General features: G+C 33.4%; 1 protein-coding gene across 1 annotated transcript in view; it reads left to right on the top strand.

Annotated features, from left to right (window-relative positions):
* Positions 1 to 14,773: 14,773 nt before the first annotated feature.
* LOC111401314 (gamma carbonic anhydrase 1, mitochondrial-like) overlaps positions 14,774 to 18,123 on the top strand; it is a 5,467-nt gene continuing 2,117 nt past the window's right edge. The window contains exons 1-2 of the mRNA XM_023029003.1: positions 14,774 to 15,061; positions 17,862 to 18,005. Coding sequence (XP_022884771.1) covers positions 14,947 to 15,061; positions 17,862 to 18,005 — 259 coding nt within the window. The 5' untranslated portion in view covers positions 14,774 to 14,946. The remainder of the gene's footprint in view (positions 15,062 to 17,861; positions 18,006 to 18,123) is intronic.

Genomic DNA, 18,123 nt, shown 5'->3' with positions numbered 1-18,123 from the left:
ACTGGAACAGCGGGTCTGATTGAGTGTTTTTACAGTTTTATTTGCTTTACGCATTACAAACAGGCAGTTCAACCTTAGGACCTAATTGGACTTGATTGTTTAACCACCTAGACGACTAATAATAAGTGACTTGTTGCTTATATTACTAATTCCGCAGTAAGGTCGAATAATTGTTAATTGGAACGTAAACTTGGTAAGCTTAAAATTTGAATTTGATGTTGCAACGCGTTAGGTGATTTTTCAAGCATTACTAGAGCGTTCCGCCTGAATTTTCATTTACCTTCAACATTCCAATGCAAGATACTAATTGGTTTGAGCATACCGACCTCAGAATTTGAATGCTCATTTCAGCTTTTGATTGACTGAATTACTTGTTTCAGCTTTATGAACTCTGAAGAGTTTACATAAATAATGAGTATATCAATTTTGTTAGAGACTTCAGTCGCCTCCAAGTACAATCTCTCACTAATAAACTGAGTCTCATCCTTAACATGTAACTTCAAATGTTCGCCTTCGCTAAAATGGAAAATCTCTTCTAACAACTAGAACCACATTATCAAACTCAACAACTTCAATCTTTGAAAATGATAAGAACTTCTAGAGAAATATAAGTAGTCATGCTCCAAGACCTTATAAATGCCTTCACAATTCGCAAATACTTCCGCAATGTCTCCACATAAAACATTTTCCAAATAAATTAGGTTGTGTTACATATATGGAAGAGAATACAATAATAATGATCATGGGTGCACGGCTCTCGTCGTTATGAAATATCAATATCATAATTCCGTAGATCGTTCCAATATGATATGAACTTACGATCCAACACGCATATGGAAATTGTCAATTTTTTCCAGTTTTTCGAATTATAAAAGTACATGACGATTTTAGATTTTTCATTTGATTAAGGTTTTCCTTATGACAATTTGTAATTAATATTTTAGATTATAATTATATTTTGAGATTTCCTCCGAAAATGTGATTTATGGCATTGTATAAATAACAATGTTTTGAAAATCGGACCGGACATAAACCCAAAAAAAGATAAGGGTCAAGGTTCGAACCGGGGTCGGATCGGATGTCAAAAATAAATAAATAAATAAATAAATAAATGCACACAAAACAAAAATATATTTTTTAATTTCAGCACTGCTAATTTCAAAATAAATATAAATTCCTTTTTGTCAATTACATTTTTTATCTTATAATTTATTTTAAAATTAAAAAATAATCATTAATATGTTCAAAATAATTTGATTTGTTCAATTGAAATTGTTTGTGTGTTTGGTGTCATGATTTAAATTCATGTTAATGTAGAATACAATAAGTAATTAACATTTAAGCATTTCAATTTTCAATTGTCCTAAGGCCCATCCCACATCGGATTGTCAAAATATATGCATGATGAGATTATACTTTAAAAGCTGTCCTTTAGTCACTTATCAGTTATCCCACATCGGTTGATCAACAATCAACTTCATGGGAATTTTCTTTTATAAATAGCAATAGTGATGGGAGGGGTTGAAAGGTGAACTGGGCCTGCTCCTGTTGGGCTCAAAAAAAAAAAGGAGCTGAAGGATTTTTAATGAAGGCATTTTTTAGAACCGGTTAAAAACCCGTAACCGGTTTTCGGTTTCTAATTTAACCGGCCGGTTCACGGATTTATTTATCGATTTCCTGTCTTCCGGATAATTGATAATGATTGGACCGAATTTGAGACCGATTCACGGTTACCTTGGTTGAACCGGCCGTCCAAGCCGTCCGGTCCAATTTTCAAAACATTGATAAATAAGAGATCATTTAGATCTTGAAGAGTGAGATTAAATAAAATGAAAAATTGAATGTTGTCAATTATATGCCTAAATTCTTGGTGTTTTACAGAATCAACAAAACTTTGATGCCTAGCTTTATAGAGATCATAAGTGCATCAACAAGAACAAGAAGGTTATTCATAATGTTCATGTTTTCACGCTTTCATAAGTTGTGAATATTCAATGGTTACTCTACATAAGTTGGTATCAAAATTGGGTTTCGCTCCCATGAGCATGCTACCAAGGAGATGTCAAAATCATTAGTACAATTGGAGGATGCTTATGCTCGAGAGTACATAACGCAAATCAAATAACAGTTATTTATGAAAGGGAAATCCAAATCCCCTTAAAATTCAAGGACGAAATTTCTCGACATTGGGGAGAATGGTGTAACCACTCACATATGTAAATTTTTAATTATTTTATCAATTTTAGAATTTGTACTATATGATGGTTTTAAATAAATTTCCTTTGATTAAGGTTTTATATATGGCAGTTCTTAATTAGTAACTTTTATTAGAATTTTTGCAATGGTATTTTAAAATTTCCTTATAAAATGCGATTTTATTGCATTGTTTAATAAGAGACCATTTGGATGTTTTGAAATGTGTGATTTAAAGAAATGTGTGTTCTTAATTAGGTATCCAAATTCTCGATATTTAGTGGAATCAACAAGTTACTGTGCCCCCCAGGGCACATCCGAGTTGGTGGATCAATCACCTTTGGCGCGCTTGCAACCTCAGCGTGGAGAGTTCGATTCCTGGTGGGAACCTGTGATCCAATAAAGAGGCAATTTATTGGTGGATCAATCACTATGGAGGAAAGCTCTCTTGAGGCCAGGAGTTTAGACCGGGTGGGAACCTGTGATCCAACAAGGGCACAACCTGCGGTTTACCTCCGCTAGTCACTGAGGGGCCAATGGCTAGGGGTCCAGGATTTAGTCTGGCGAAGTTGGGACACCTGGGTATCCAAAAAAAAGAGTTACTGATACCTAACTTTCTGACTTCATATGTGAATCAACACAAATTAGAAGGTTGCTAATGATTTATGCATTCTCACGCTTTCATATGCGCTACAGTACGTTAACTTACTAAATCATTACGAACAACTTTCTTATTGCTTTAGATGCATAAATAAGAGACTTCACTCGAGTTTCAAACAATCCATCTCTTAGCAGAAGATCTTTAGATTACACTAAACCTTGGCTATGTGATAAATTAATACAGTCATCGAAAAATACTATCTCATGATGATCTTCAACCTAAACTAATGACACATTCCTTCCTCAAAAATTGAATCTTTTAAAGTCGTAAGAAAATACCCCTTCTACGAATACTGAAGGATGACACTTCAAACTAGAGCTCGAACCCAAAGAGTTTGCATCAAGATTGAGTATGTGAATTTTGTTAGAGACATCAACTATATGTCTAACTCGAAATTCAAAATTTTCTTGATAAACTCAGGGTGTGTTTGAGCCCCATTATTTGGCATTATAATGAGATGAATAGTGTTTTTTTGAAAAATGAAATGTTGAAAAATTTTTGATTTACGTGTAATATTATTTTATTGAAGATTGTGTAGTTAAAATTAGGAGAGAAAAAAATTTAATTTAATGTAATGAGAAATAATGGGGCTCAAATGGGGGCTCAATCACATCCTTAATGTGTACCTTCAAATTTTACCTTCTCTAACACCAAAATAGTCTCTTGCAACATTTAGAATTACACGACTTAATTCAACAACCTAAATCTTTTGAAAACAGTAGGCACGTCTAGAGAAACATATAGGAAGTAATCGTGCTCCAATTATAAGTGCCTTCACAGTGTCTTTAGTTGATGAAGCCTTTTTCAAATATAAAAACTCAACATAATCAATCTAGAGATTAGGCCTGGGTGCGAGTTGGTTCGATTTTAAAAAGAACCGAATTGAAACAAAAATTTTCGGGTATAATAAATGAAACCATTGGGTCAACATAGTTTAATTTAGAGGGCGTTTGTTTCTCATTTTTGTAAAAATTATAATGAAATATATAGCCGTTATGGGCCTCACATAAGAGATATAAATTCAAATTTGGTGGCTTGATGTGATGAATAACGGTCATATTTTTCATTTTAATGGGGGAAAATGGAAAACAAATAGGGGCCTAATAACATGTAAACAACAAGTTGTCCAACAAGATTAATTTACCAATGCATACAAATATCAAGAAGTTAAATACTAATACTAAAACTTCAACAATCCATTCGATGGTTCCTTCAAGTCTACATGAAAAATGAAATATAAATTAAAAGTTATAGATAAAAAAAAAATATTTTATAGTATTGCTAATACTTACCAACTATTTGATTTATCCATCAACTGCTTGACTTGCCTTACTCACTATTAAAAAACTCTGCAAGAAAAAATTGAAAAAACACAATTAAGTTATTAACAAACATAAATAAATTCAAATTTGTTCAACTAATAAGATTTAATAAGAAAAAATATAACATATACTTGGTCTACAGAACCGGCTAAACTGTGCTCTGATACCACGCTGTAACGCCCCGACCCTTGTGAATCGAAGCGCTACTTACTTTACTTAACTAACCGGTGGTTTAGTCATAGGAGAATATGATTTAGTGGAAGCTTAATTTTTACAATGATAATTTTAACAATAACCTTTCGAATATTTTAAATAAACACTTAATAAAAAAATAACGGAACGTAATTTATTTGAAGAAAACACAACTTGTTCTCGCGTTCAACGTTATTCAAATACTTTAAAGAAATAACATTGAAAACGTTCACAAAAATAAATCTAAATAATTTGTTCACCAGATTTTCCATGGGTTCGTTGCACCACTCTCCATCTTTTCCATCATTCAGGCCCAAGGTAGAATCCTATCAATCTGTAGGGAAGGGGTTAAATCCGTGAGTTAAAAAAAACTCAATAGATATCATTGGTGCATTCATGATCAAGCTATACATTTCAAAATTGTAACTTTAGAAACCTTTTCATAGTAGGATTTCTGGTAGAATCTCAAACACATAGAGTTATGACTTAACACGGCGCCTCGACCGGAAGTACATGCCCTACCCGGAGGTACCATTAGACATGGAGGTGTATGTCGTACCAGAGGTACTATTAGACATACAAACATTAACATAAATTTTCATTTGCTAGAAACTTATAATTTAATAAGAATTAACACTTTGCACCTCTATGTACCTGCTTTGAACCTTGTTGAAAAATGCACTCCTTTGATGTTTAAAAAAAAACACTCCATTGAGAATTAATACTTGGAAAAATACTTCTTGATAGCATTAAAACTTCTAGGAAAAACTAATTTTCCTCCTTCTCCTTTCTTTTTTTTCTAGACTTGAAAACTCTCTTTTATGCTTAGAAGCTTTTGTCTTCATGTGAAAAAAGGTGTATACATTGGGGCCTATTTATAGGTGAAAATCTCATAACTTAAGGGCAAGTGAAGAGCCTAATACTCATTAATACGGGTTCCATTTATGTGGGAGTTATAGGTTTAAGAAGGTGCTAGAAAATCGTGTAGGAATTTGATTTTTCATATTTCGCGTACTTCGGTTGATACTGTACAGCTTTTAGTATTTCTATCATAACTTCTTCTCTTGATATCCGATTGAGGTAATTCAAGTGCGTTGGAAATCTAGCTCAAAGAGCTACAACTTTTCTTTAGATATCATTTTTCAAATAGAATGTTTTCTATGTCGTAAATGGGTTAAGGTGTGGAGGATGTAGAACCCCAAATAATTTTAAACATCTTAGTGGCACTAAGACATGAATATTGGATGGCTAAAGTATACTTCAGATTTTGTCTTATTTGAGACCCATTTACGACATAGAAAACATTTGATTTGGAAAATGATATCTAAAGAAAAATTGTAGCTCTTTGAGTTAGTTTTCCAACGCACTTTGAATTACCTTAATCAGATATCGGGAGAAGAAGTTGTGATAGAAATACTAAAGGCTGTATAGTATCAACCGAAGTACGTGGAATATGAAAAGTCAAATTCCTACACAATTTTCTAGCACCTTCTTAAACCTATAACTCTCACATAAATGGCATCAGTATTAATGAGTATTAGGCCATTCACTTGCCCTTAAGTTGTGAGATTTTCACCTATAAATAGGCCCCAATTCATAGACATTGTTCACATCAAGACAAAAGTTTCTAAACATAAAAGAGAGAGTTTTCAAGTCTAGAAAAAAAAAGGAAATGGAGGAAAATTAAATTTTTCCTAGAAGTTTTGGTGCTATCAAGAAGTGTTTTTTCAAACATCAATTCTCAACGGAGTGTTTTTTTTAATATCAAAGGAGTGCATTTTTCAATAAGGTTCAAAGCATCAATCAAGGTAGGTAGAGGTGCAAAGTGTTAATTCGTGTTAAGTTATAAGTTTCTAGCAAATGAAGATTTATCTTAATGTTTGTAAGTCTAATGGTACCTCCGGGTACGGCATGTACTTCCGATTGAGGCATTGTGTTAAGTCATGACTCTACGTGTTTGGGATTCTACCGAAAATCCTACTATGAAAAGGTTTCTAAAGTTACAGCTTTGAAATGTATAGCTTGATCACGAATGCACCAATGATATCTATTGAGTTTTTTTTTTAACTCACGGGTTTAACCCCTTCTCTATAAATTGATCTGATTCTACCTTGGGCTTGGATGATGGAAAGTGGTGCAACGAGCCCATGAAAAACTTGGTGAACAAGTTATTTAGATTTATTTTTGTGAACGTTTTCAATATTATTTTTTTAAAATATTTGAATAACGCTGAACGCGAGAACAAGTTGTGTTTTCTTCAAATAAATTACGTTCCGTTATTTTTTTATTCAGTATTTATTTAAAGTATTCGAAAGGTTATTGTTAAAATTATCATTGTAAAAATTAAGCTTCCGCTAAAATATATTCTCCGATGACTAAACCACCGGTTAGTTAAGTAAAGTAAGTGGCGTTCCGATCCACAAGGGGTCGGGGCATTACAAGCTTGATAAATTTTCTAGCTTTCTCCCAATCATAACTTGTAGGTGACCACTCTTTTTCTTTTCCACCTTCATTCTCATTAAAATATTTACAATAAAATCCATCCTCTTCCTCCATTCTTTCAAAAGCTTTTTCAAAATTCAACGCACTATCCAACATTAAGAATGTTGAATTCCATCTAATAGAAACATCTAAAATAGCAAGTATTGTGCATGCAATCTTTTTCCTTTCAATACGACATTTAAATTTGGTCAATCGGGAAGGAGATGATCGAAAATATTTTACTGCACTGTGAATACTATCTATAGATGGATTAAACTTTTTCAACACTTCTTTAACAATCAAATTTACTATATGTGCTGAACAACGTACATACAGATAAGAGCTACCTAAAATCTTAGTATCATCAGATTTCCAATTCTTCAACTTGTTTTTCACATAAAAGATCGCTGCATCATTTATGTTTGCATTATCTACAGTAATGGTACCCACACACTCTATTCCCCAATCAAGTAAACACTTCTCAATAAGCTTCCCAATTGTCTTCCCCTTATGATTTGGAGCCACAGAAAAACTCAATATTCTCTTATGCAGTTTCCAACTCCTATCAAAAAAGTGTGTTGGGACTCCCATATAATTGATGTTTTGAATTGATGTCCAACAATCAATGATTAAAGAAATCCTTTGCCTATCATTAATAAATTTAATTCTCAATGATTCATTTGTTTCACGGTAGAGATGGAACACATATCTAGTAATCATTCTTCAAGAAGGAACCTCAAATCTAAGACAAAGTTACTGTACAAATTTCTTAAAGCCCACACCTTCCACAAAGGAAAAAGGCAATTCATCAAAATAATCATCTTAACCAATGCTTTTCTACACTTTTCTTTATCAAACACCATAGCCATAATACCTCCATCATTGTATTCTCGAGTCAGTATTGCTTGTTTGTCATTAACCGTAGTGTTCTTATAAACATAACAAGCTTTTAAATGCTTCTACATGGTAGAAGTTCCAAAAGTAGAAATAGCCTTAAATGTTCTCCCACAATAATTACATTTTGCTCTTTCTCCACCAAGTATCTTAGTGAAATGATTCCATAATTGTAACCTTTCTTTAGGCTTTTTTGGTCTTCCATTTGAGTATTCAAAATCGATATCACCTTAACTAGCGACTTGATTAAATCCTGCACAAACAATGTGGAACAGAATAGCACAGTTTAGAAGAATGTATCCACCAAAATAGATCTTTATTCCAAATAGAAGCACCATAAATTGAACAGAGTAAACTTTTTTTTATTAATGTCCAAACATAGACTATGTTTTCTTCATTTTTGAAGAGGAAAAGTAAGCAAAATCAAGCATAAACTCCAACTGTGGTCTTCCAAGAATCATAAAATTGAAATGGAACTATGATTACCAATAAGTGCCCAAACTTACTAAAGTAATAAAGTATAATCAATTGGTAATTTTTCTACAAGGTCTTTAAAATCTTCAGATTATTAATGCTTCGACAGAACTTTGAGAAAAATTTAAATTGATTGCATATACACCCAAGAGAGAATGCAAGAATCAAACTAAAACCTATATTAATGGTTGGAATTTTTTTATTTATTTATGTTTTCCATCTTTTTCGCACCACCTAATTCCTCACAACCATAGAAATTCATCCAAATAAGCCAGAAAAAAATATTACAAAACATATAAATTATTAAGAATAGCAGAAGCAAGAATAAAAGTCATAACTTCATTTTCAAATACTATATGAAAAAGTTAATCTAGGTTAAAAAAAAAAAAAAAGAAAGAAAAACACACTGACCTTGGTTAGAAAAAGAGATCTACCGTTACATGCTTAGGTCCCTTGGCTCTGGACGGTAAAGTGGGAAATCGACGGTGTCTACTGGCAGCAAGAGAGGCGGAAGAAAAAAGCTGCGTTTAGGATTTCTTGTGATAGATTTGAGGAGACGGGGGTTTTCTTTAAGCTGAAATGAGAATGGGAGGGAATTTGTTGTTTTCACTTTTCAAGGTCTTTTTTATATGAAAAATGCTAGTGGTACATAATAGAATGTACCTAAGGGTGTACATCCCCCTCACATGGGGTGTGGGGTCCACTCGAATAAATGTTTTTTATTCGGGTGGATCCCACACTCCATGTGAGGGGGGTGTACACGCTTAGGTACACCCCTGTGTACCACTAGCACCACCGTTTTTATATTAGTTTTCTATATGGGTAGGGTTGGGCGGGTTGGGTTCGGGTTGAAAGGGTAACCCATAATCCAACCTACCCGACCCGACAAAAAATAGGAAATTATAACCCGAACCCAACCCATTTCATTGCAAAAAAAAATTAGTTAATTTGCTAATTTATTTAGAAAAAATAAAATAATTTGATTTATCCAATATAAAAAAATACAAAATTTAGAAAGATTCGTTTCTTATTCGATTTTTCGGTTCTTGATCTAGAATTGAAAACTAAACCAAATTCGTCGATCTCGACTCAGATACCCGCCCGGGTATTTAACTAAAGAAAAATTGCACGGTTCAATTTTGATTTGGTTTGGTTCGGTTCGGACATTTTGCTAGCCCTACTAGAGATCATTCCAAAAAGATATGAACTTGCATAACCATTGTCATCAACTTTTAGATTGTTGGTAGATATATCACAAGGAGACGTTTCTGAAATCAATGACACCCATCCGAAGAAAAATAAGAATTCGACATTTTTCTTTACGGCTCAACTCAACAATGACCATAATGTCTTTTTGCGTGTCCATGTCTATGCCAGTGTTATATGAATTATTAAATTTTTAGTAATATATTTTATTAATTTGATTGCATAACCATCCGAATACAATAATTTTCTTTATAATTTTTCAAACAATAATTAATTTAAACACAATAATTAACCCCATATATCATCTACAATGCTGCCTTATTTCCTGTGGCCTTTTCGGCCATGGTGACATGCAGCACTGAAAATGGCCTGAAATAGTGACCATGTCTTAAAATCTTGTTATTTTTACAATTATATACATTGCTGAAATTGCAATAAATATGCTCTAAAAGCCTGTTGAAGTAAATAAATAAATAAAAAAAGAGGCCTAGGCTAATCTCGGTCAACTTAATTGATGATTTATATCAGATAAATTGCTGGAATAGTATAAAATGAGGAAATTTGTATTAAAAAGAAAGCTCATAGATTGTTTATTTTATGTCCTTACCTCTTCCCTTGGGGAACCATTTGGTCATATTTATAGGCTCCCAAAACAGTCAATTGGCCTCCAAAAATAAAGTTATCTACAATGCTTTCCTTGAATTATATACAATTGCATATGTCTTTTGATAAGTGCATTTTGTACACTTATCCAAACCAGTAAATTGGAGTATTTGTTAGTGATTTGAATGTGTTATAGTTTAATTATGTTTGTTAGGTTGAACTCAATGCAAATTGATAAAATTGGAAGAAATGAACGAAAAATGAGCAAAAATAAAAGAAATACAATGTATGGGGTCCAATGCGTAAATATCCATTGGTTGATTTGGACCACAAAAGATACTTTGAAAATTGATAGGAATCAATTGAATACAAATTGAAGTAAAAAAGGAATAGGAATATTACCATAAATCGACTTTCAATCACATACGATATCTTCCAGATTTTTAATCAATTTGAGACCCATTTGTTGGATAGCAAACTTTAGAATTGAAAAAATTTTATTTCTGAAAGAATTGTATCTCTTTGAATTAACTTTTCTACGCACTTTAATTACCTCAATCGGACACCAAAAGAAAACATTATGACCAAAATACTAAAGGCTGTACAAAGACAAAATCAGGCGCGTAACTTTTCTTATTTGATTAAAACTCTTTTAGAAGATAATTTGGACGTGAATTTTAACCTAATTTCGCCATGTGAAAACAAGATGTGGGCAGAAATGAAAGGAATCTCTCTCTTGCCTCTTCATACACAATAGGTTTATCAAATTCATCAAGAACGAGCAAATTACTATATCTTAAGAGAGGAGATCAAAGTCATAGCAAGAAATTGAAGCTTAATTACATCAAGATTTTGAAGAATTCAATTTTGGAAGTAAAGATCAACATCTTTTGTATTCTTTTATGATCCAGGTGATATTTTTTTATTATTCTTCTTGTAATTTATATATTAATATGTTGAGCTAGATCCGCTTTTGTATTAGACAAAGATAAACCCTATTTATTATTTATTTCTAATTAAAAATTAGTAGTTTAGTTTAATTCTTGTGTTTCTTGATTAATTTTGCATACACATTGCATTATTTAACTGATTGACCATCGATTAGATAATTAGTTGCTTGTTGTAATGTTGGGAGACTCACAATAAATTTATAACTCTGTAAATTTAACATATGTGAAATAGATGTTAGGAATAACATTCATCACGTGTGCAATCATATAGATAATCTAAACATTAATGCATTTTAACCATTTGAATTTAGATTAGGAATATATTCGGGTCATGATTAGTATAGATTTAATTTGTCTTGAAAAAGAAAATATATACCATAGCTTTATCAATTGTCATGAATGCATGAATGAAACTAGCTTATAAATCAAAAATTAAAATAGATAACAATAGGTAGAATCAAAATCCAATACAATCATTCATAATTTAATAAAAACTAAACTTTTATTGCTTTTTTAGATTAAATTGAAATATCTCTTTTGTTTTACATAATTTGAATTTCATATATGAATAGTAATTTTGAATTGAAATTTATTTCATGTGGGACAATACTTGCAACTCACTAAATATATTACTTGTCAACAGATCCGTACACTTGCAGGTTTCGCACGAACACCTTTCTTGAATTGTGTGCTATTGCCATGCCTTAACTCTTGATTGGTCCTTTTGAGGTTAGCTTATGATGATGTCGAAGTGGTGAGTAACTATTGCAAGCTTCTGGTTGGTTGAATATAAGGCACAATCGTCATGAATGCCATGTTTTGTTATAGGAACGATCATATGGGAGTCAATGATGTCATGGATAAGGCACAAGTGGTAATAAAGCAATGATGATATTTTTCTCAATGACAACAGATATAGCTAAGCTAACCTAACTTGTAAAGCTCATAGGTTGAGCTGACTTGATGATCTTTTAGCCCACCCTCTTTGAAGTGACCATTGAATATTCACAAGCTCTCATTCTTAAATTAAGGTAAGTCTGAGTTGGTTTGTGAGTTAGACACCAACAAATGATGCGAAAGGTCTGGACATTTACATCATTAAAGTTCTGACCTTTATTTTCTAGCTCAAATTATTGATCGGTCACGAATTGGTTTAGGAATGAGGTTTGATCAGTGTCTCTAGCCTTTTCCAAGTCAGATTTTGTTATAGAATTCTCTTTCCAATTCTAAAGTAGGGTCTGCACGTTTTGAGGTCATTCATATAGAGTTATTTGACTTCTTCTATTTGCTTAAGCTGCCTTTAGGTGAACACTGAGGTGGAAAGCAACCACAAAATTTGCAATGATGTCCTAGTTATGTACCCAACTGCCAAAGAGTGAAGAGTTCGCCATGAGGGGGCTTGCAACAAAACGGACTTGGGAGAGGACTAAGAATATTGGACTTTTGTCTTTGTAGCTCTTATAATCTTGGATCGTACTGTTAAAGAGTAGGCTTTTTATGCCGTTGAATAGTGGGATTTGTTTAAGTGTTGCAGCATTTACAACCTTAGATTGTATTGTTGAAGAGAAGGCTTTATGCAACTAAAGAGGGGCTTTGTCTAAGTGTTGCAGCATTTACAAACGAACTGTGCTGCTAAAGAGTGGGCTTTATATTGCTGAAGAGCAGGCTTTTGTATTGTGCCGCTGAAGAGCAGGCTTTGTACATAAAGATGAAAATGAATAGTAAGAATGAAAATATGATGCATATGTTGCAATATATATGTATATAGATGATCCATTATGCGTGCATGTCAATGATAATGTAGATGGTGTTGTATGCGTTCAGTACTAAAAATGATATTATAGCATGTTTAGTAGTAATAATGTCTTGCTAATGGGGTATTCTTATACCAATAGTCTCCCTTGTTGTGAGGTTTAGGAGCTCGCATTAATAATGTGAGGTCTTATGGTTTAGCTTCGTCGTTGAGAGATCTTATATGCTTATCTCAATAAGATGAGATCTTACGAGTTAGCCTTGTCGTTGCGAGGTCTTATGGACTCGCCTCAATAAGATGAGAGAAGGTTTCCTCGATCAATTGGAATATCATTGCGACTTTCGATAAAGGTCAACCCAAGCTCAAGTATCTTGTTGAACACTTATGTGCATTAATTAGTCTTTCCTCTACACGTATGCATACAACAAGGCTCACCATTCATCGTGCTAACATCATTGTTGTTAATTTTTAAAATTGCACTAAGCTCAAGGTCAAGTTTCTTGTAGCGAGGAAGGCCTTCCTAAGTATGATATATTTTGGCTTATTTGAATATGTGAAAGATATAAATACATCTTAATTATTTTTGATGACACATCGTCTCAAAGGGACAACTTGTGTCAATTGAGGATAAAAATTAATGAATAAATGTTATTGACGTTTCGTACAATTAAAATGTGGTGTAATTAACCCCTCATGGAGTGGTCGAGTTGGTGAAATAGGTGAGCGCAGATGCCTTTGATCACGAGTTCGATTCCCCCTACCAATAATTTATTGGTTGAGCTTGTCACACATGGGCTTGTCTAGTGCGGTTTACATGGCTGGCGTGATTTTACAAATTATTGCGTCAACCTGAGGTTTATCCAGTGCGCATTCAAATGGTAGCGGTTACGAGTTTCCCCATCATAAAAAAAAATGTGGTGCAATTAATGAAAAATATGGTATGACTGTCCCGATTTGGTTTAAATAAAAACAAGATTTTTAATATATTTTGATATAAATTAATGGATAAGTAGTGGAAAAGTTGTGAATCCCATAACATATATGGGTAGAATCAACTGTTGATTTTGATTTAAAAATTTTAAACAATTTTATTTAACTGAACCAAACAAAGGCGTAACTTTATTTCAACATCATTCCATCATATCAAACATTCACTAAAAAAGCTCCCAGGGCACATCCCAACTGGCAAAGATGAGGGCACTTCAAGGCTGGCGAATCATAGGTCGTGAGTTCAATTCTTGGAAGGTTCTTGAAAGGCAGATATTCTCCTAGAAGGCAGGATTTATCCTGAAAGGTAGGAGCTCTACTGGAAGGCAAGGTGCAAAGATGGGAAACGACTTGCTTGGCACTTTGGCAGATCAGTTGGGGGGGCTCTTGAGCACTGGTCAGTTTGGGACACAACCTGCGGTTTAACCTGTCTGCAACTTGAGGGGCCAAGGTGTAGACTCCAAGATTTAGTCACTGTAAGGTGAATACCTGGATAAAAAAAAAAATCATTCTCTAAAAAATAAATTTCATATTAAAAAACTTCACAAACAAAATTGTTAGAGCGATTATATTGAAACCACATTTTTTATTGGTTACATCTCCTCAATCTTTGCTCATTATACCAAATATTTTCTTAACATTTTTTTCTTAAAATTTTTATTTTCAATCTTTCACTAATTAGTACATCTTGTCCTTGTTGACAATGATATATATCAAAATATTTTGTTTTCATGCTTTGAAATGAGGGAAAAATATTTTTTCGCATTATTTATTTATTTATTTTTAAAAATATGATGGAAAAATAAGTTATTTCATCGAATTTTCAAACATAAAATTGTTATCAAATACAAAATGTGTGAACTTATATAGAATGCTTGAGGATAAAAATGACATAAAAATTATTAGGTACATAATTGTTATAATGAACAAATATTAAAAATCTAATTAAAATATATAAGGAATAAGGTTGTGGCGTGAATATGCTAGTTAATTATTCGTGTTGTTAATGTGTAAAAACATTTTTTAATGCCAAATATACCCTTTCAGGTCCTTCGCAAGTGACGACCCTGCGGCCTGCGCCCAATGCCCCAGTAATCATACCATCTCCAGTCTCCAATTATCAAATTGCACGAAGCAGCTAAAAAGGCCTCTTATTTATTTTCCATCCAAAGCGGGAGATTATAAGCTGATCAATCAACAATCAGAGGAAGAAGTAGACGTAAAGTTGAAATGGGGAGTCTGGGGAGAGCAGTTTACACCTTGGGATTTTGGATTCGAGAGACGGGTCAAGCAATGGATCGTCTCGGCTGTCGCCTCCAAGGAAATTACTACTTCCAAGAACAACGTACGGCCTTTTTTCTAATTTTCCCCCCTTAAAAATCGCAGATCCTGTATTTCCTGATTTTAGTTTTTGATCAACTTTTATGTGTTAATGTATTTTAGTGAGAATGTAAATTGTTGTGGGGCTTAATATTTAAACTCTTCAATTGCGGTAATTTGTTGAGTAAAAATGGGATAAGAAAATGATATGTGGGTTGTCTTAAAAATTAAACTTCCGTTGAAAAGAAGGGAACATTATACTGAAATAGAAACCGGAAGTAGGTTTGTCTTTAGAAACTTCGGTGAAAAATGCGAAAGCGTATAATAAGAGATGCCATGAGTTATGAATAATCTGATGGTTAAATGTACTCGTTACGGTTTACAAATTAATGTCGTAATCGTGGTAATTGCTTGTTTAGAGCTGCAAAAATTGATGTTAGAGGTGTCAATTAGGTTTGAGCTGCTCAGGGAAAGAAGGGCTCAAATAAATTTTTTTGGGGCTCTTTTCATTTTGTGCTCTACTGTTGGAAAGAACAGGACAGAATTTATAAAGAGGCAAAAAAGAGAGATAAAGAAAGAAAGAAAGGGTAAACATGAACTCTTTGCTCGTGTTAATGAGGTACATGTTAATTTTTAGGAAATGATATTAATTCAGGATAATAAAGACTCAGCTGTTATATAAAAATCAACAATAATGCTATAGAATGTTTTCAACAAAGGCTTAAATATGGAGATGCTGAAATTAGTTTGGGGAATATGGACGCTGGAATGGACAGTTTAGAATGCGTAAAAGATAAGGGAATGAAATTGGGACATTGGCTTATGGTTAATTAGCTTTGCTTCGCTCTTTGGTTATTCATGGATGGTGGAGATTTAGGAGGGATTTTCATTTATAGCTTTTATTTATTGGGATATGAGGTTAGCATTGACTTTCAATGGCTTTAATGCCTTAGAAGTATGCCTGGCCCGGTACAGTTCGATATGGAATGCTCAACCAAACCAGTTTCATTGTGTTTTCTCAAACAGAATCACTCTGTTTGGTTGAAGGACAAGAACCCGAGTCACTTGTTTCTGGTTCGGTCTTGTTGAGTGGAATCTGTTTAAAGCATATGTTGCACAGTTGCAGTATACGAAAAGTGAAATTTTTCCAAACGAAAGAACCAAAAACATTTCAGAAATGAATTAAGCAGGAAGAATTCCTAGATTTGATATAATGAGCTACTCATAAACACGTACCTGACACCCAGAAAAGGGTGAGTTGCTGGGGTGAGAGAGATGCATAGATCTGAGACTTGGGAATAAATCGGTTGAGAAAAGAATGAGATTTCTTCAAGTGAACTTCATAGGATAAAATAGAGAAGAGTTACACTCACACACCAATTATGTTTATAATAACTTCCATATCACAACCAGAGAAATGCTTGTTATTTACTCGCTTGCCATAGAAATGAAATCTGGTTGGCTATCCGTCCTCATCCTTAGAGACACTCATCTTGATGGTGAATTAGTTGTCCTTGGCAACTAACAGCCTTGAATATCTTAGTAGAAGAAAAAAAGATTTGGAGATAGGGAGAGAGATATTTAGAGTGATTTACATTAGTAGTAGGCTTAATGACTATGATGATATGGAACCTATTTCGATGAGTCAGTTCTTTTTTCAGTTTGAATGTTTCAATGAGAAAACTGAGAACGGGCTCAAACTAGCTGATTCATTTTATTTTATTTTATTATTTTTTTTCAGAACCATATCGAACATGCAGTTCAGGTCTGGTTCTATCTGTTTTAGGTAATTTTGCCCACCCTTGCTTAGAAGGAACCTAGTTGCTAGGTAATTACAAGTTTGGTTACCCGTTTAAAAAAAAATAGAATGGCACCCATTTCCCAGTCCACCCAAAAGTGTGGCTGCAATTTTCCCATTATATAAGAAACTGACATTTGTGACATATACGTATATGTAGACTTGGACAGGAAAAGGTATTGCCATTTTTGCACGACCATTAAATTTCCTAATATTAGGATACCGAGGACATAATAAAATGTTCCTTCTTGTATATTTTGTTTCATGTATGGTAAAATGGTGTTCATGGAAATAGACTCAGTTCAGTTTGAAGTACTTATACAATGGATCAGTTTGGATATACTTCTTTGGTATATGCACTATAAAGTATCAGGTGCATATCCATTGTTAAAGGTACTTGAAGTATCTCTCTTTCACAATTAAAGTGTTAAAAATACAAATAACTTAAGCAATCACTTCTAAAAAGCTTGCATTACATGGCTTGATAATCTGTCGTACTGAACTTTACATTTGTAGGAGCATCAAACTCAGCTTTGTGGTTTTGTTGGATAAAGATTTTGTTTTCTTTTATGTAGTTGGCACTTAGTCGTAAAACAAGAATCACGTTAGGATCTACAGTAATTCGTTTGCTAGAGTTTAGTATAACTTATTCTTGACCGCGTTTTTGAAGTGGGATATTTGTGAGAATTTAAAACATTAAGAATGTTGATGCTTCAGCTGTGATGAATAGCTATAACACTCAAGAGCTAAACTCATTCCAACTAAAGCTTCACCACCGTAGGTGAGAGCAAGCACAAAATGTGTGACTCATGATCTTGAGGTGTAGTTATTACCACAAAGCTGTATACTTTGCAAGTTCCACCTAGAATTTACTACCTCAGAATTTTTCTGACATGCCTGAGGTACCTCTGAAGTACACGCATAGCAAATTTTTATGGCTAGATTCCTTTGTAGTTAACTTTGAATATTTTGTTCCTTTCTTATTCTGTATTTTTTATGTTCTTTAATTTAATGCATATTTATTTAGTGTCTACGCATCGAACTCTAATGAACATATTCGACAAAGCTCCTGTTGTCGATAAGGATGCGTTTATTGCCCCAAGTGCCTCAATCGTTGGAGATGTTCAAGTGGGACGAGGATCATCCATTTGGTATGGTTGTGTTGTGAGAGGTAGGTGTTTCATGCACGACTTTATGGTAGTTGCACTATAATTAAGCACCTGTATGACATCCATTATTTTTTTATTTTTTATTTTTTGGTTGGGTGGGGGGGGGGGGGCAATTTTTTG

Source organism: Olea europaea, chromosome 10 (genome assembly GCF_002742605.1).
Source record: "Olea europaea var. sylvestris chromosome 10, O_europaea_v1, whole genome shotgun sequence".
NCBI classification, from domain to species: Eukaryota; Viridiplantae; Streptophyta; class Magnoliopsida; order Lamiales; family Oleaceae; genus Olea; species Olea europaea.
Note: the sequence above shows the minus strand (reverse complement) of the source record. Positions and strands in the feature narration are given on the sequence as shown.